The sequence below is a fragment of the Dicentrarchus labrax genome, unplaced genomic scaffold (genome assembly GCF_905237075.1).
Source record: "Dicentrarchus labrax unplaced genomic scaffold, dlabrax2021, whole genome shotgun sequence".
In the NCBI taxonomy this organism is placed as follows: Eukaryota; Metazoa; Chordata; class Actinopteri; family Moronidae; genus Dicentrarchus; species Dicentrarchus labrax.
Window position 1 is genome coordinate 26,860,560 of NW_026136719.1, and position 19,826 is coordinate 26,880,385.

At 44.0% G+C, this 19,826-nt stretch overlaps 1 protein-coding gene across 1 annotated transcript in view; it reads left to right on the top strand.

The window, feature by feature from the left end:
• The first annotated feature begins 123 nt into the window (after nucleotides 1–123).
• The window catches only part of wtip (WT1 interacting protein), a 28,459-nt gene continuing 8,756 nt past the window's right edge, over nucleotides 124–19,826 (top strand). The window contains exons 1-2 of the mRNA XM_051379772.1: nucleotides 124–2,499; nucleotides 9,495–9,596. Of these exons, the coding sequence (XP_051235732.1) occupies nucleotides 999–2,499; nucleotides 9,495–9,596 (1,603 nt within the window). The 5' untranslated portion in view covers nucleotides 124–998. The remainder of the gene's footprint in view (nucleotides 2,500–9,494; nucleotides 9,597–19,826) is intronic.

Genomic DNA, 19,826 nt, shown 5'->3' on the forward strand with positions numbered 1-19,826 from the left:
CATCATAGACATCCATGGTTATTTCCCGTTTCTTCCTTTAAATGACTCATTCACTTTGCATTAAATGCATAAAAATAAATATAATGTTCATGACAGAGTAATATTTTATTCAATCGTGTCTTTGATGCACTTGGCAGGCCTATCTATTTAACTCTAAAAACTCAAATTAGTTTGGACGTCATCCTAAAATCGATCATGCACACTTTCTAGGGCGACCTGAGAGTATATTTTATCATCAGACTAAAAACTAGTTTTAAATGGCTCTGCCCTCCACATTACTAACTCACTGCAGCGTGTTCCTGGTGTAAAAGAAGTCGGAGCAGGTAAGGCGTGCTTTGTGTGATATTTTAGTCTGCCAGGGATGAATGCAGACGTCCCCTTCTCTAAACTATTCTCTTTTCAGAGCCGGCAGCCCCTTGCTGAGTTGGTCGCAATCATTGTTTCTCTGCAGCATTAACCACATTCCACAGAGGCGCAGCGCATCCCGTCTTCATCCCCGCATTCCTTTTACGCAAACGAGTCCCTTGTGTAAAACGGTATTTTATTTAGGTTTTAGCACGCTCGGTGAGCTCAGATTTATATACAACGGATATTTGTGGCGTATCAGATTATTCAGCCTACTTTAATTTCTGCCACAGTGGCCGTAAGCGAAACTAGAGGAAAAACCAACAAGGGGAAATTCCTCCGCGCAGCGCGCCATTGACTGTAAAGACCTTTCAACTTAACAAAAACTGAAGTTGACAAACGTATCCCTGTCGGCTGAAACTGTGAGAAAGAGTTTGTTTTTTCGGTGAAGGGGGCGAAGCAGGAGAAGACGATGCGGCACACGGTGGAGCTTTCTGAGTACGTCGGTGGTTTTGTGTAAATGAGCGACGGCTGTACCGCGGCGTTTTGTTTTGATTTCCATGTGAAATGCAATTAGTGCTCCGCGGTGCTCGCTAGTTTGGCTCGCGGAGCGGAGCACACTCTGAACTTGTTTCTCGCCTCGGGAACACAACATGGAGCACTATCAGGAAGACTTGGGACTCCGGGCCAGTAAACTGATGGAGGACCTTTCCCTGTACGATGCGTACAAAGACGGGATGTACAACGCGAGGAGAGACTTGGTGATTAACCCCGATTTGGACTTTTCGGCTCCGGCTGTAGCGGAGCATAAAAGTAAGCCAATGAATGGTACCTCTGTGCTTCACCAGCAGCATCACACAGTGGAGAATTTCACGTCTGGGAATAAAGTGTACAACGCGGCTCCGGTGCGCCCCGTGAACTGCAACCGGACCGTTCCTGTGGATTTTTGTGCTCCTCAAAGAGACGCGGTTTATAGTGAGGAGGGCTGCTGCACCAAATCCGAGGTGGCTCTGCCGTGCTACACGGGCGCTTCCGAGAGGCACAGGAGGTACTCTCTGGAGGTGCAGGGCCACAGGTACAGCACCGGCTCCACCTTCGACGGCGTGCCTCTCAACAAACCGGTGGCTCTGCCCGGCAACAGGTGCAACAGTGTCTGCATCACCAGCAGCCACGACGGGAGGTATAACGCCACCAGTCCCCGGTCCAGCCTCGCGTCTTCCCTGTCCTCCCAGGAGCAGAGCAAGCATGCCAGCCCGAGGTCGAGCATCAGCAGCCCGCGAACTAGTTTGGTGGTACCGGGTCAGGACAGGTACACGAGTCCCAGGTCTAGTTTAATTCACTGTGAGGGCAACAGTGTCCTCAGTCCCAGATCCAGCTATGCAAGCACCGCCAGCGACACGAGTAAACACTCCAGCCCCCGGGCCAGCCTCAACAGCTGTGACTGCTGCAGTAAGCCCAGCAGCAACCGCACCAGCGGCATCAGTATGGGCTACGACCAGAGGCACGCCAGCCCCAGGTCGAGCACGGCGAGCCAGTACTCCTTCACCACCAGCCCGAGGTCCAGTTACTCGGACTCACGGTACGGGCCCGTGGTCAACCATGACCTGGAGGGGGCGATTCTGCACGCAGCGCCGCTGGCGAGTCCTCGCTCGAGCATCTGCAGCCAGGACGGGAGCGCAAGACCGGGGACCACGGCCAACTGCGTGGTCAGTCCCCGGTCCAGCATCTCCAGTCACAGCTCCAGAAGTTCCCGCAGCTCTAGGGGGTCTATGAGCACCTACCCGGACCTGCAGCTGCCCTCGCCCAGGTCGTCGATGCTGGGCAGCAGTTTACACGAGGACACGCTGCTGCAGGAGTTCGGAGACTCCAACGGGATCCAGAGTCGCATCCATCTCCAGGGACTCTCGGCGGTGCCAGAGCCCCAGCAGCAGTCAGCCCAGACGGGAGGGACTGCGGAGATGACCGCGGGCTCGCCATCATCATTTAGTTATGGGATGTCTTCTAAAACGGCTTCCTCGAGCCAGAGGTTCAAGCTGCCTTACCAGGTGACCCCCAGCCGAGAGAGTGGGCCAAGCCAGGCGGAGAGACGGCTGGAGGCGCTCACCTTGGAGCTGGAAAAGGAGTTAGAGATGCACATGAAAAAGGAATACTTTGGTAGGTAATCTTAATTTCAGGTTTGATTTCGAATAGGTTAAACCTTTCTGTCTTCTTTTGAGAACTTGCAAGTAGAAACAAATCAGGACATGCAAACAAACATCTGTGTTGCAAAATCACTTTCAGCCCAAGGAAGTCAAAACCACTGATTTTTTTTTTACATAGCTTTGACCCAATATTAATGCTCTAGAAGATAAGCCTCCCCTTATCAATACTATATTTTGCACAGGAGGAGTTTGGGTTGTTTCTGAGGCCCTACCTGAGAGTTAAGAGAACCAAAAGTTGACGGACCATTTTGCCAATGTTCGGCTCCAAACCAGTCAAACTAACATGCCTGTGTAGAGCACTGATGCTCTGATCCCGTCTCCTTACCCTACAGCGTCCTTGCACGCTTACGTCCTCACAACTATCTGGGAGATCCCTGCAGTGTAGATTTCAAAGGAAAACACACTGAAGGGTTTGACCTTTTACAGATGGAATAAATCCAAAACAATTGCCGAAAATTAAGGTTTTCAGCTGACAAGAGCAATGTTTCCCTTCATTGTATTATATTATTCCACTGAATACAAATAATTCTCCATGGCAACAATTGAACAAACATGCATTAGTACCAGTGAAATGTCATGTGTAACTTTCTCTGTATCTCACAGACGATTGCCTACTGAAATAGGAATTAAAAGAAATAGTTAAAATAGTGTTTGCTGATGTTTTTCTCTGCACAAAGGGGTTATTTATAGATGTATCATCTTTTCAAGGCCTATTTGCAACCTGCTGGTGCTACATTACCATTAACAGGTCTCTCTGTGGCAGATAAGAGTGGCTTTGCAGGGCAATACTAATTTCTGTCTTGGCAGAGCTAACATTTGCACAGCGCTGCACCTCGCTGAATGGAACCTTCTGTTCTGCCAGAGCAGACAGCCTTCGGTCATTCAGAGCAGTGCGGTCGGGATTTGTTGAAAATGCAGTTATTCTCTGGAGGAAGGAGTATATGTTGTGGTCAGTGATTTGGTTTTTGCCTGGTTTTTAAGTACCTCGAACCTTGTGTGGCACATTTTTGTGATTAGGCACTGTGAGAGCAAATGTGTTCCGATCACCAGCAGAAACACAGCCACAGAAAGCCTGCAGAGGAAGTTGCTGTCTACCTTTGAATTAGCAGCCAGACAAATGGCTGCAGTCAAGAGAACAGTGGCTTGTTTTATAGCCACTGCACTTGCTCAGAGTGAGGCTGAGACAGCTGTTGAGTTGTTCCAGAGAAGCAGGTGAGAGACGGAGGATGGAAGACAGGAGGGAGAAACGAGGAAGGCGGGGAGAGATAATGTGGAGAGAAGCGAGAGGGTGGAATCGGATAGAGATGGGGAGAGAAAGGAAAAGGAGGGAGAGGGAAGAATGCAGTCAGCACTCCTCATGCCGAGCCCAATAGAGACAGCTCTGTTTCCGTAGCGACAGTGGAGAAATTGATCGCCGGGGCTTTTTTTTTTTTTTAGGGCGGGGGGGTGGCAGCGCTGCCTGCCAGTGTCCCACACTGGCCAGCTCTGCTTTGCCGGCCGGCCCCTGTGTGGCCTCTGTTTGTTGTGGTGGCGAAGGAGCTGTGAATCAACAGCTGGCCCGATACAAGCCTGCAATTGAAGCAGCAGAGGGGAGGCCCACCCCTTACCCCCCTCCCCTCCCCTCCACCGCCACCCCGCCCTGACTCCCCCGCAAAGCCCTTCATTAACCAGCCAGTGGGGAGTCGGGCAACACCAGACACTTGGCACACGATCTTGGCTGGCGGGCCAGACATAGTTGGTGGGGGTCAAGTCTGATCACCTGCCCAGAATTATAATGGCAGTAGTCATGCACATGTCTGACACACACACACACACACACACATGCTGACTTGTGGACAGCAGCACACTGAGGCACATTTGTGCTTTGACTCTGTGCATACTGTACATGAACAAATTGCAGCTGACATAAAGATGTATAATTATTCATAAGTCTCACTTTAAGTTTGAAGCCTTCATTATCCTCTGATGTGTCAAACGCTCTCAGATGTCTCACAAGTGTAGACCTCTCACCTGAAATCATGTATTTCCAGGCTTTGATGCTGTAAAGGCCATCCTTTTTTATACTGTTCGTTACTGCAAGTCGTTTCGTGCTGGAAAGACGCACGAACCTGCTCCTTGTGCAGCAACCCAATCACTCCTGTATGACCTGCAGATGTTTTTTAAATATTTGACAGCATTTCATTCCACAAACTAGAAAACTGTCTATCCCTCTATGTATTTCACCGTTCATTTGTTTGATTGACACTGCTCATGTGACCCGCTCATATGTTTCAGAGATTGGTTTGATATTGTGCTGTAAGAAGTCAGTCACACACCGAGCAGTCGTTAAAGTTTGATGAATGGGGCTGTGCAAACCTTCTTACAACTCACAGCACGTTCTGTGTGGTTTTTCAGTGATGGTAGAATAAGAAGTCATGGGTGGTTGTAAAACATTTGCTGTGTTGATGAATGATTATCATTAATAGATTCTAATCGCATCCTGTAATCACATTACACACATTACATCTGATTTTTGATCATTACATTTTCCTGACTTTATTCTTTCAGGTTTTTTATACTAGGCCTATACCCTGTTTTTATACCATCATCAGTTTGAATCTTGATCTTGATCTGATCAGCAGTATTTAGTTTAAAAGTGGAGCGACGTATGGGCATCAAGCAAAGCCGTTTTATTTTTAACCCCAGTGAATGCACAACATCCTGTCCTTGCCACATGGGCATGTTATGAAATGGGCACATGAGGGATTCAGCATCCTGTTTTAAATGAATAACAAGAGAGATTTCCCTGCTGTCCGGTAAAATGATAACCACATCCTCGCTCATAAGACACTTCAGGATTTTTAGCATTTGTGTGGAAATCATAACAGATCACAGGACGATTTTAGTGTTTTTTTTCTCATGACAAAGAATGTTCCTATGTTGAAAAAGCCTTGCCAACAGATGGTGCATATTTTTTAAAGAAACTGCAGTATAGCTGCAACCAGAGGGAATAAAGTAATGAAGGTAAATCAATGTAGCTTTATAAATAAATCATCCTTTTTTTAGCTTAGCCATTGGGTAGAGAGTCAAAACTAAAGAATCATGTCAGTAATTGCATAGCCATAGATTCATTCTGTGGGAATAATATAGCTGCTTCCAATTCCTCTCATCAAATCGAAATGTTTCTGTGGTTGTTGTGTACTGAAATATGAACTCCACTCTTAAACCTTTGTCATTATGTTTGCCCACTTGCTGTCAACTGTGTAATGCAGAGAATCTGTGACTTTGCTTATTGGCACCAGACAGGCTGATGTGTACATGTTGAAATACTGGAAGTAACCTTTGTGTCAAGGTTGTGGTATCAGTGTACAACGGGCGGCAGGATGACAGTACTTACAGAGGTCTATACACAAAGAACATAGTCTGAGATAGGATTAGCCACATAAATACGGAGTTTTGAGTACAAATCCCTTACATTTTATAATGATGAAAGGTGCAAGACTATGGTCAACTCCACCCATATGCATTTATTAGTCACATTTATAATCTGTGGAGTATTGTTACATCAAAAGAAACTCTATCCGTTGCTGTCATAGTAAATACCCGGAAAGGAAGTATATATGCTGTCCTTGATACAGTAAGAGAAGAGGAACAGACACCTTATATGAACATGGAGGAAAGGGCTCTGTATCATGGCCTCGCTAAACGTAATACTCACTCATTAACTCTGCATGCTTACACAAAAGAGGTAGCATTCATCATTACAAGCCATGCAGCAGAAATACTAGAGTATGAGCTGAGGTTTTAATACTGTATGCGAGGAGGTGAAATGGGGGAATTAGGTCATGACAATGGCAGAAAGTGACCAGCAAAATAAAAAATATATCATGTATATAATCGCACTAGAATGGAATAAGAAGCAATTTAGGTGGCAGAAATAAAACGATGATTAACATTTGGTAAATTCTATCGGAGGAAAATACAGCATGTAATATTTACCAGGAGCAAATGTGCAGTGTGTTGATGATTTACTTTATAAAAAGGCTACAAGAGGGCATTTTTATTTACAGCCATGGTCCCACTGAGACTATACACAGGTTTTGTTTTTACAAAGTAGCCTTATGTTCCCCCGAGCTGCCGTGATGAATAAGAAACACATAGGTTACCGATGCCGGACCGGGCCCTGCCTAGAGTCACATCAGGGACGAAAGAATTTCAAAGAAATGGTATGTAACAGTGAATGTTAGTCATTATTGACAGCTATGGTCAGCTGTCTTTCGGCTTTCATGGTTCTACTTCAAGTATCTCTGGCCCTGGACTAATAAATCCTACGGGTTTATCTGGATGACCATAACAGTTTTTTTCACACTTCTATTTCATCGGCGCTGTTTAGTAGTTTTCTAGTCTCAAATAGGGAATGTGTGAAGGTGAAAACACGAAGGGCATCATGCATCAGTGTTCTTTTATAGACTTTTATTTTGGAGAAATTGTTTAAGATCATTTGGTTTACTCATTCATTCTTATCGCCCATTTTGTCCTGTTATCTTTATTTGGTGCATTGGCGAAGTCACGGGTTCAGGTCACAGCAGGAAACGCCAATATTTGACTTTGATTCCAACAAATTTATTTGTGCAAACACATTAAGTTTAAAGGGAGGACATGTAACCTTTGGGTGGTTTTCTTGTACCCTTGTCCTTTATCTGTTTCTTACAATGTCACGGACTGCACTGGTGTCATGTGTCAGCTGTCATGAAAGGGAAATAATTGACAATTGTATTTATTTCAAAGATAAGTAATCATTTATCTGTGGGGCGTAAGAGGTGGGGTTGGTGCTGGAGCGCAGCTCCCTGTTGGGATCTTGTGAGATCTTGTGTCCTGTAGGCACCGTGACCCTGGACTCACCCCACCCAGGCTTTGACCCTGCACTCCCTGAGGAATGTGACCCCAGTGGAGGTCGTCTTGTGCGTGAGAGTTTGGAGATCGTTAGTCTACTGCTGCTGCGTCCAGATAGTTTTAAGCCACTGTTTTTTCTGCCCTATCTCATTTCTTCCCTAGAGGTCATAATAGTGTAGCTGGTTTGCTTAGGCTTATGTCGTAGTCCACGTGTACCTGTGGATAGCCAGGCACTTCTCCCAGGGTTTGTCAGTGCACCACTCATCCTGGTGATGAACTTCTACCATTAGACAGTCAGCCTAATGGTAGAAGTTCAACATTGTAGTCAGAAGGGCAGTCGTGTGACTTTTGGGACGGATCATCAAAGAGAATTATTAATTAAAAATATCCCTTCCCTGACCATTTCTGTTCAGCAGGTAGACCCCAGTCTCTTTATAGTCAGACTGCTCAGTCCATGACATCTCACTGCAGTCTGACTGAGAAAGGTTACCACTCAGGTTGGAGCAGGCACCATGCAGCCCCCACAAACCACAAAATCAGTATTGTTAGGGCTATAGCTACCATTAAGGACACCAAGGTTGCGTCGTTGCTACTGTTTCAGAGGATGAGCGTTGGAGTCCTACAAGAACACGCCACTTTCTGCCGACTTTGTAACAGTTGTGATTATTTTTACGTGAAAGATTCCTGTATTTTGTGTCTTTTGTTTGTCCTCGTCTGGCTCATTTTGAACCGGGTGGGGTCAGTTGGAAATGGTTGATCTCTGTGCACCAGTTAGCAACATTTGAATCAGAAGGTTAATTACAGTGGTGGAGTTGTTTGTTTACGTTGCCTGCACTGTCAGTCAAATCTGATCAAACGCCCACGCATGAGGCTGATTAGCTAAGGTTTTGAGTGATAAGTTCTTAATAAATATTATTAAATAAAACTATTAGTGATTTCTTTTCCGACCTTAAACCTTGAGGCGTTTAAGGTATTTATAATTGATATAATTTCAAAAATTCAAGAACATTTTGCTAACTTTTTTTGGTGACTACTCTAACGGGGGCGGTATTGTGCTGTAGGAGTTTGCACTCATGACCTCAGTATTTCTAAAATCTAGTTAAAGGGCCAAAATATAGTGAAAGAGTGGGATAATCACTTGTATTTTATACAAAATGACCAATATACTCTTAAAAGTGAATTCAGGGGTGCAAAAGTTTCTTCTTCTGGTATGATTGTGTAGCAGTACGTCACAGCATGCATGCACTGCATCAGCTTTCTTCCAGGTAACAAGGAAAAGCACAGTTGTTGCTGGTGTACCTTGTTTCTGGCTTGCCCTTCCCAACTCTCCCACCACATCCACTGCAGCATATTTTGATATAATCATCAGCTTTCCTGAAGTATTGTGTCTTCAAACAGTGTGATGTAATGCACTGAAATGTCAGAAGTTTAGGTAAGACTTCTGCAACTGGAATGGAAATCATTTTAAGAAATATAACTTTTTGTATCACAAACTGAAACCTGCCATTCATCACACATCTTTAACCTTTAATTAAAAGCACAATTGTGCATCTCTAATAACTGGTTAATGTTTGGTGTTTGGCACAGTTTGGTTTCAGAGCTTGACATGCTTTGACATCCTTGAATTTTACTGTGATGTTGGTCTTCAAAAGCTGCAGAGGCAACGGGATGAAATCTGCCTCTGGAAATACAGTAGTGATGACATTTGTAGTAGGCTAATCCTTTTTTGACTGTTGTATAATTAAAGGAATGCACACATGGTTTGGCACAGTCCCTTTTTTTTAGCAGCTTTCCAGCAAAGCTCCAACAAAGCTGGCAGCATATCCAGCAATAGTTTGATTCTAATGGTGCACACTGATAGCAGACAATATCTTATCTTAATCGCATCTCATAAGTCATTAACCCGAGGTAGATTAGTTTGTTTTGTTTTGTTTTGTGGTCAAAGAATGATGTGTAATTCTAACAATGTTATAAGCTCATGAAGGATCTTGTAGGATGCTCTTATTCTACTGTTGCATACAAAGTATTTTTCTCAGGATACATAACATCGGCTAACTGACCACGTGTCTCTAACAGGTATCTGCGTCAAATGTGGGAAGGGTGTATATGGAGCCAGCCAAGCCTGCCAGGCCATGGGCAACCTTTATCACACAAACTGCTTCACCTGCTGCTCCTGTGGTAAGTAAAACTGTCAATTTAGTGAAATAATGGTAGAAACCAGTTCATCATCCCGTCTGCAAACGTGGGCGGTAACCCACCCCAGTGCATCAGGCATGTGTGAGCATAGCCATTCCCCTCAGTGACCAATTGGGTGCCAACCTGAAGCAAAGTCCATTTCCAAAAACTGTTGTCAGTGCTTAAATATGGAATATACTCAGAGCAGCATTGTGTGTTGAACTTTTCTTGGCTTTGACTCTAAACATGCAAGTGATCCGTCCTGTGTATTTGACTATTTTCGCATTCCTTTAGTGCTGCAGGTAGCAGGTTTGAAATGTCAGAAGCTGCATAAGATTTGGTACTTACAGTTTGCTCTGCAGTCTGCTTTCTATATTTGGAGACCAGGCTGGTAGACTGGAGATACTGTATAAAATTACCTGTCTAGATTGCAAGTGTCGCACTTTCAGACAGCTACAAAAGCACTGGCTTGGGTCATCCATTTTTAGCCTGACAATCAAACCAGACTGTATTATCTTCATTCTGTTCGACAGTGTTCATATTACCCAGTCTCTGTTTTGTAGTAGTTGATATTTTGCCCTAACCAATCAACAGCAAGTAGTGCAGTTGTCATCATTAGTCTGAGCCAGGGGTTTTCTGAGGCCTCAGCCCACCCTCAAGCAAACTTTAGACAACAGTGACCTCCAACCCCCATCCATGACTCACTGCTATTTGGGAGATAATCCTGCTACAGTTCCCATAATATTTTGGGGGATGTAAAGAGGAAATACAATGTTACTACTGTATGGATTCAGTGAGTTACGCTGCAGATTACATCTTGAGTCTATATTTGTTTACATTTAAGCAAATTGGAATCAACAGTATTCCGAGCTATGAGCAGTTCCTGTTTGCAATGTGCTGATGGATGCACAGACAATTACCGCTGGATTACTTAAGACAACTTAAGAATTTGATGATTCTCTGTTCTCGAGTTATAACGAGTTTTTTAAAATTCTGATTTATGGACATTTATTCACTTTGGTTTAGTCACAGTGAACCTAAAAATGTGTGTCTCATGTCAGTGTATTCAGATTTAACTGAGTTATGACTCTGAGGAGTACGAATTTTGACGCAAACTGTGGCAGTCGGGCCCTAAGGGTTTTAAAGTATTATCTTTATTGTCTTCATGAGCTGTGTGTCACAACAGCTGCTGCAGCTGCAGCCTCTGATAAGCGGGCCAAATCGTCAGAACAAACTACAATAACCAGTCTCACACACTATCTTTGGCTCACATCTCTCCCTCCATGCAACCCCCCTACAACACTTCTTTGCCATTTGAAAACCTCTGTTGTACAGGGAATCTGCAGTAGAGGCTGCTATGAGCAGGAAATATGTTGATTTAAGAGTTATCTGTATCTGTAACTAAGTCGACTCACAACAACCCATACAGCTCAGTTGATCTCACCCACGCTTATCGCCCTTTTTTGTGGCCATTTGTCTGGTTCTGACCAAGGAAAATTATGCCTCCATTCTTAATCTCTCCCACAAAGCTCTGATTGATCGATTGTTTCTCCGGCAGGAAAAAACAGCCGTCAATGAGCACAGCATCACACATGTTGACATTGCTGACAAAATCAGAGATGGAGGCAGTGATTGGAGGTCTGGAGACTAAAAGACTGTTAGTTTGCCACTTTATCCTTTAGTGCTCTTCAGAAAAATTGAAAATCCATGAGTCTGACGTGTTCACGCCTTAGATACATCCCACGTCTTACACGCACCATCGATTGTACCGCCGACTTTAGAAAACGGTGGGAAAATGTGTGCTAAGGCTTGTGCTTCAGTTTGTGTCCAGCCTCCCACCTTCCCTGTCTGCAGATTTCTGTGTTCTTTCGTACAACCTTGCTCTAAGCTTCAGCCGCTGCTGTCGCTGCTGAAAAATCATCATTAGTATCACCAGCCTGCTGTCAGAGGTGGTGTTACAGTCGGGGATCAAAACATCTGCTGCTTAAAAAAAGATCCTCCAGCCTGAGGTCTGTTCAGCAGAATAACAGCAGGGCAGCTCAGTTCTCTCTGCAGCAGGAACAAGCTAATAACGCTGCAAAGAAATAAAATGCAGACATTATTTGATCTTTAAGACTGTAATTAAATCTGTTGAGTTCACAGTATAGATGGTGTGTGTGTGTGTGTGTGTGTGCGTGTGTGCGTGGCGAGCGAGCGAGCGTGCGTGTGTGTTTTTTGGACATCCCTGTCACCCGACTCCAGCCCTCCTCTCCTGTTTCCCGGGGAAACAAGAGGAAGATGTCGGGAGAGAGCTTTTTAGCCAGGTTGCTTCCATTCATATGTGTACTATACATGGATACTGATCCTCCACCCCACCCCCTCCGGCTCTGGAAGAACTGCCTATAATTTACATGTAACCAAAGCCACATACTTTTCCGATTTATTGTGTGTGTGAAGAAAGAGGGGCCAGATGCCGAGTGTCCAGTTGCTGAAGTAGTGGGGTTCGCTGTGGAATAGTGGAAAAGTAGCCTCTGATCTGGTTATACGTGATATAAGTGCTGTTTTTTGAAGAGTCATTAGCTAGCCACACTCCGAAAACGGCTTTCAGCGATGAAATGAAGCAAAGACGTAAATCTTTCAATCAAACTTGTTTGTGAGACAGCCAGATTATTTCCTCTGAAGACTAAAAATACTCTTAAAGGGTGACTGGATTACTTATGGGGAGGGGGTGGGGGGGTTAATTACATCATAAAATAGCTATGTGGGACTTTATTGCTGTTAGACAAAAACCACAGACAGCCCCTGAGAAAATTATTGTTGCGTTTATTGGAGAAATCATGTCCAGGATTAGTTCACAAGTCGTTTACTGTGCTTAGTGCAGGTCCTTGTTGATAGCTTCACAGGCCGCCTTGCCTCTCAAGATGGTTTATTGGTAACGTAAACTCTGTGATGTATCATTTGACCTCATGTGAATGGGAATGTTTTCTTTTAAGCAGTGTTTTGAAGGCCTCTGAGAAGTTTAGTTTCAAAGTGCCTGCACTTGTCATAACACAATCCAGTGATTTATCAGGAGCTACGTTCCTATGTCCCTGTTTGTTTTTTGGTTTCTTTCTTCTTCTTTTTTTTTTTCTGAGGAGTAGGGTCCTCCTGGAGTCGGGAGCTCCAGAGTGAGGCCGAGTTTGCTGAGACATTGCTCACTGGTAGCCTTGGGCTTTGTTTAACCATGCATAATTGAGCCCTCCTCTTGGCTTACTCCCATGGTTGCACCCTTTTTTCATGAAATGGCCAAGAATGCAAACTACCCCCCTCCACTTCAGCCGGCCTTCGCTGGAGGACCTCAATCAGACAGTCACAAAGTGTACCAGACCTGCTTATCAGAGGGGGCAGGCCTGGCATGGGCTCACGTTAAACGGCACATGCACGGAGAAGTGCATGCGTACGTGTGTAGACACATGAACCCAAGTTGAGGAGGTTTCAGCTCTCTAGGGTCAGTCCAGTTTTTTCTTTTGAGAATTGTCATTATTTCCTTTTTCTTTTGTAAACAAGTATGCTTGTCTGCTGAGGCCCATTTTTATGCGTAATGTTAAAGGGCAGTGCTTCCTCCTCTCACAGCTACTATTACAGTGCCATTAAATAAGGTGTTTGTGTCTGTCTGCAGCCTTAATGGCAGTTTGGGGGATCAGTTTGCCACTGAATATATTTTCCCACAGAAATGCGCTTAAACTGGAGGGAATTTATATCTCTGTATGACTGTGAGTCAGGGTGTTGTTGAAAATAAGCACGCCTTCTCCGTATAAAATAAAAATAAATAAATAAATAAAGGCGCTGCTTTAGGCTGGATGAGCAGAGTGTCAACCGCAACCGGCTGATGACTCATTTCTGTGTTAGAGTAATCCAAACGGCCTCTGAAAGCACTGGCAGGAGAAGAGAGCTCAGGGGCTTGGATTTCTCAAATCTTTCACCGCCACCAGTTGCACCTGCCAGGCAGCGGAAATCAGGAACGTTCACTTCTTTTGTGTTTTGTTTCTGGAGTCATACAGTATGTTTGTGTGCACACTGATTATAGCAGCGTTATTAGCAATAATTAGATTGTGATATGAATGAAGGACTGTGGAAGCTGTCATATAAACCGCATTAAGTTCATCTTTAACATTCAAATATCCTGTACAGACTTCAAATGTATTTATATAAGGCATGCCAGTCTATAGAAAAAATATACTGTCAGTAGCTTGTTAGATAATAAGTGGTCTCATTAGCAGGTGGTCAGTAAGCCAACAGCTAACAAGCCTGTTGCAGTATTGTATTTTTGATACCCTCCATTTAACCTTTCTGGTTTGTTTGGACAAGAAGGCTTACAGTTGTTTTCCTTGTCTTCTTTTAATGAATGACAAGCTCCTGTGAGACATGTTGCACGAATAATCTGTGTCATAATATTGCCTTCAATTTGCGGCTTCATATTATTTTCACTTTTTCATTTGTTGGCATGAAAAGTTGACTGCATGTGAACCTTTGCGGCTCTGCTCTCATGCAGGGCATGGAAGCTCAGTTACCTAATCATCACACCTTAATATTAGTTTGTTGTTCGTAAATATCATTCTGTAATGTCAGCTGCATTACCAAACTGTCAGTACGCTGTCCCTTAACATGACGTGGACAAATTTGATGGTGTTAGGAGGACTGTCAATAGAAGCAATTTTGAAACACATAAAAATGCATTAGCAGGGATTTCACAGCCTCTCTTCTTTCAAATCCCAAAAGCACTCAGGCTACAAGATGAGAAAATAACACACACACGGTATCTCTCTGTCATCCCTCTTCTCCACATATATTCGTTTTCTGCACAGTCAAAGTCCATGTTTAGCCTCTGCACTTGTTGCCACATTTCCGCCAGCCTTTCCCCTACAGTTATACTTCAAACCCAAAGGCTCCACCAGCTTTGTGGTTGCAATTTTAGGGCCTGTCGTCATAAATATGTTTTTCTCGAATCCGGATAAATACTTTATCGTATCGGCCTCGTGTCCAGACGAATACGGCGTTTTCGGGGTGTGAAAACGGTATTTTTTGGAAACGGGTCTCAGTGTGGGAAAATCCGAAAACGGCGGATTGCCCGGAGTCGTCTGGGCGATAAAAACTGATATTTTCCGAAACTAAGACGTATTAGCCCCGCCTCTCTCGCCTTTAACCTCAGCCGCTGACGCTAGACGCGTCATAACAACAACAATAATGGCGGACTGCTACTACTTGTTTGTAAAAAGCGCATGCTCCATGGCTTCTCTTCCGGTTATAGTGTATTGGTGTGGCGGCGTCACAGCACCACATACAGGCCTGGCATATGTACTACCGCGTTTTGGGTGACGCCGCGTATTCGTGAGGACAGGCTCTTAAAAGTGCCCTCTTTGTAGATCTGTCTCTCATTGTCAACTTGAAAAGAGATGTCTTTCAAATATCAAACCGGTTTTAAAATATCGTGATGTCCCAAGTTGTGTTTTTGGAAAGTCAAAGTCCACCAGAGCGCACCTCTTGTAGGGGCAGCAATTAGTGGTCAGAACAGTGTGATATATTACTCATTCTAGTGGAGAGCTGCATTGTTCATGATAGATGATAAGCTTACTGCTGCTTGTTACTTCCATGGCTGGTGTTTTCACCAAAAATACTCCAAATCTTGTTGAAACTGCAGGCCTGCACAGGCTCATCATGGCATGGTGGAAAAAATCAGTTTGAAGCTCCTTTGTGAGTAAATCACCACATTTATCTGTCCTTCTAGCCTGGCCAGAGCTCTTGTTTCTCTGCCAGAGACAGAGAACAGAGAGGCTGAGTGATGCATCCCACCAGCAAGAGCAAGCAGTACCTCTCATGAGACCGGATTATTGTCACTGGCAACCATTAAGAATACTGAGGTGATAAAATACAGAACAGAACAGTGTGGACATACCAATTTTACAAAAATATGTAAAAACACACACTGGAATGGCCCGAGCCAGAGGAAACCTGATGTCGTGCCATGAGCTTTTTCAGAGTGAATGCAGGCAGGTCTGGGCTGTGATAGGATGCTCAGAAGCTTTTACACATCGTGACTAATCAACCTGATTGCACAGCCAGAATCAGAGATGTGATTGCTTGTAGGTTTTCAGCTGCAGCCAGCCACTACTGTAAGTAACACATTGATGAAAATGTCAGATTTGAGGATGTGTTGTGTTCAGTTACAAATATTCAACAAGCCTGCTTGCTTCATTGCTACATGATTAGCTCGAAGTTTGCTCAAACAGAAATTACAGTTTGAATCTTGAGTTACGACAACTGCAAAATAATTTCATGCCAAGATAAACGCTCAAATTCATAAAACAAAGAGGAACCAAGAGGTTATAACATGTTGACACACACCAACAGGCATATGACCAATAGGAAGTTGGCAAATACTTCTGCATGGAATGGATATGACCCAGTTTTTTAGCAGCAATTGCAGTGTGGATTTAGAGATTTCAAAGGTAAACACTGCTCAGAGATGTATCAAAATAAAGTTTTGATTGACAGCTGTCTGATTGTTTATGTTGCACCTGTTAGCAATGGGAGAGGTTACAGCAGGGAGCGCCTTGGTAGCTGAATGGTAACAGTGCATGCCACATGGCTGCATGGTCATAACATTCGCCAGTACAATTCAAACTGGCTACCTTTGGTTGCATGTCATACCCCTCATTTAAAAAAGAAAAAAAAAGTAATGAATGTTGATTTTGAACTAACACGTACTGCGTTTTGCCATACAACTGCACTTTGTGTCTTTGTGGTGCAATTTGGAATTTAATATTGTTGCTTCAGTTCTCTATCCTAAAAACCTTCTCCTGAACCAGCCCCAATGGGCAGCATATCCCTGCATATAGCTCTTGCTATCCTATTGGTTTTGATGAGTGTGGCAACAGTAGGCAGTATGAAGACGTTTCTAGTGCCTCCGCTGCCTCACTCGGGTGACTAGCTAGCAGGTAAGCCCTCACATTTGTTGTCCTTTAAGAGAAAGGCAACCGCTTTTTACAAAGTCCACAAACAGACTTATATTTATTGTAGTGTAGTGTAGAATCCAAAATATTTCCACACACCGCTTTGACTACAATCGAATATTTAATGTTTTCCCTGCATTCAAACAAAAGTTTGGAATTTTGAATAAGAAGTGGCAGCCATAGTTCTTATTGGTTCAACAGTTGGGTGACCTTATGTAATTCCAACATATCTCTGTAACTTCAACCTGAAACACCTGTGTGGGTGCTCAGTTAATGTTTAGTCCAACAAAACTGTCCTGCACTTGGCATACAAGAAGGATATGATGTTACGGGTTCAATGTAGGTTGAAACACAGAGAAAGCAATTAAAGCACAACATCAGAATAATGACTGCTCCATTTTCAAACATAATATGCTTCATTACATTGTCTATCAAAGTTAAACAGAGTTGAAACTTGCACTCTTCGGCTAAAGTGGCACATGTAGACCTCATCTCAGGCTGCATATAAAAATCTTATCCACTACTAATAACACTTAACCATTTATATGGAGGCTAACACATTTGATTGAGAGAACATGATTGCTGCAGCAACTCTTTGGTCAGGGAAAGCAAGTTTTCAGTGAGTACAAGTACATGAGATCATCATTACAGCTGTATCGTACCAGTAGATACAACAAGAGAGTCTGATCTAGGCCTAAAAGGATAAAAGAATAAAACTTGAGACCAGAAAACAAGGGTGAAAATGCTCCTTCAGCAACAATAAAGGACTCACTCTGGGGTGTTAACTGCTCTTTGAAAGGGTTATGGCTAGAGCTGAAAAGCTACCTATGATTTTATTTAAGTAACCATAGAAAAGACCACGTATCCCACATGATCCACCTGAAATATCTCCATACAGCCTCACAGAGCTACCAGTAACTGTTGCTGTTGATTTGTGGAAACGGGTACGTTCCAGTTTCTTAGGTGGAAACAAGCTCTCGGCACAACTGCTAGACCAGAGGGAAATTTAGCCGAATAAAACCTTTGCCTTGGTGGCACATCGGTACTCTTACACCAGCCCAACACTCATTCCCATGGCAACACCATCATTCAAAATGAGTGCATTAGCAGAATAAGCTCTAATTCCTAAATGACGGAAATTACAAGCCACCAGCATTAAGGAGTGCAGAGGTCGGGGCCTTAAAGCCTCAGCAGTAACACTGTGACCGTAGAACAAGCAACTAGAGCAAGATGAGTCGTCATGTCACTGTAAATCATTTTGTGGTTGAGTTACCACTTATATGGTTAGTTGCATTTTTTTATATTGTATGCTCTTCCAGCTTCTTTAGACCCAATCATTCAGTTTTTGGCCATATGACCTATATTTTAAACCAGTTATGATTCAAAATGTAGGTCTGTGTTGAGAGTGATAGGAGGCACAAACCTTATGTTCATTAGGTTTACATTTGGATCTTGCTTTGTGCAGTTAAGTTTGTAATGCATCCAATTCCATTTAGGGTTAATGAGCTCTTAAATCTGGCTTTCTAAAACCTGCACATAGATAGAAACTTGTAAACGGAGCCTCTGGTTCTATCACTTATAGCGCTGTGAGGAGGTTCGGGCTCTCTGTCTGGTGACAAAAGGCCAGAGGAGAGAGAGGCAGGCATGCAGCCCTCCCCCTCCCTTTCTCGGTGAGGGAAACGGGCAGAGAGCGGGTGTTGGAGAGGTGTGGGGGGTTGAATGGGACCAGCTAGTGACCTCAGGCAGAAAGAATGTCCCCGTTTGCTCAGTCGGCTCGCTCCCCTAGCAGCGCTCCACACAGTCATCAGCACTGGGGCCTTTGTGTTCACCTTCCAGACCCCAAACTCCAGAGCAGAGGCCACAGACGAGCACACAGCAACACCTCACAGCCCCTGCTGCTGCACTGTTCACTATAATCTCACTGTTCCTGCGAGTTGAGCCTCTCCAAAGTCTCGGTTTTGAAGACAGTGTCTCTTAAGAGTTGCTTCACATGGCGTTCTTCTTCGATCCGGCTTTTTTCTCTTTGCTCCACGCTACCAAAATGCTAATTGCTCCTTAGTCTCAAAGTCTTAAAAGTCTCACCTATTGTGTGGACAGCATTCCTCGGCTGCTCCAGCCATTTATGTGGGTGTTAATGTATTGCCATCTCCCAGCATTGTGACACTGTGTTTGTGTGTGAAATACAGCGGTTGCATAAATTTCAGTGTTAAAAAGAGGGGGGGGCAGATTTCCCATGCTGGGACACCCATAAAATCAATGGTGGCTCGGGACGACAATTAAATCTGACTAATCCAGCAGATTTATGAGATCCGTGTGCTTCATCTGCCAGGCTCGGGTGAAGTCATCGTGCTGCCAGAGAGACACTGCTGCTGTTAAATGAATTTGAATGGATGAGCTGTAAGGGGTGCATGGCAGGGGGTTGCAGAAGCCAGCCCGCAGCAGAATTTCTTTATAAATTGGATTCAGACTTGGATTCTGATGAATGAAGGCTCACCCAGAGGAATTCAGCCTTCACACTCGGAGCTGAAAGCTCAGTATGCTGAACCTGGGCCCGATGTGGTGTGGGCATGTTCCTGTGGATGTGTTTGCAAGGTGCAGAAGTGCAACCATTGATTGTTTTCATGTCTTATAGTCTTTTCAAAATGTCAAAAATAATGTCCAAGACCACCAAAGTAATGTCTGAAATGTGCAAACCATTATCCGAGGAAAGTTTTTATTTGATGATGATGATGATGATGATAAAGCCAATATTAGCAGTAATGGTTGGATCTTATATCATGATGAATGACCATAGATGTTAATGGGTAATCAACCTTTCAATACACTAATGGATTGATTGTTTTAGCACTGGTGTTTATGCATGTGTTGAGGTTTGGGACATCCTGCTATTGTTGGTCTGCCTGTGGACGGTGCACAATGGCAGGGATGGGGAATAAGAGATTTGGGGGGGGGAAGCAGCCTGCTGTATTGATTGTGTACGGGTTGTGAATGGAATCCTGTTGGGATCAATGGCCGATGTAATTAAACGGAGGCACAGGCAGGATGTCGCCTACGTTCAGCCAACCATCTGCTCCACACTGACCTGCTGTTGTGGTTGTAAAGTAGAGAGATTAAGGAAGAGGCATACAGTAAGATGTATTTTGATTTTGAGTGTCAGACGTTGACAGAAATTGTTATAAAGAGATTTTATTCTGTGTGCTGTGTCTGACATAATCTATTACACTGTTTTTGACTAGCGTGTCAAGGACAGAAAAAAATAAGAATT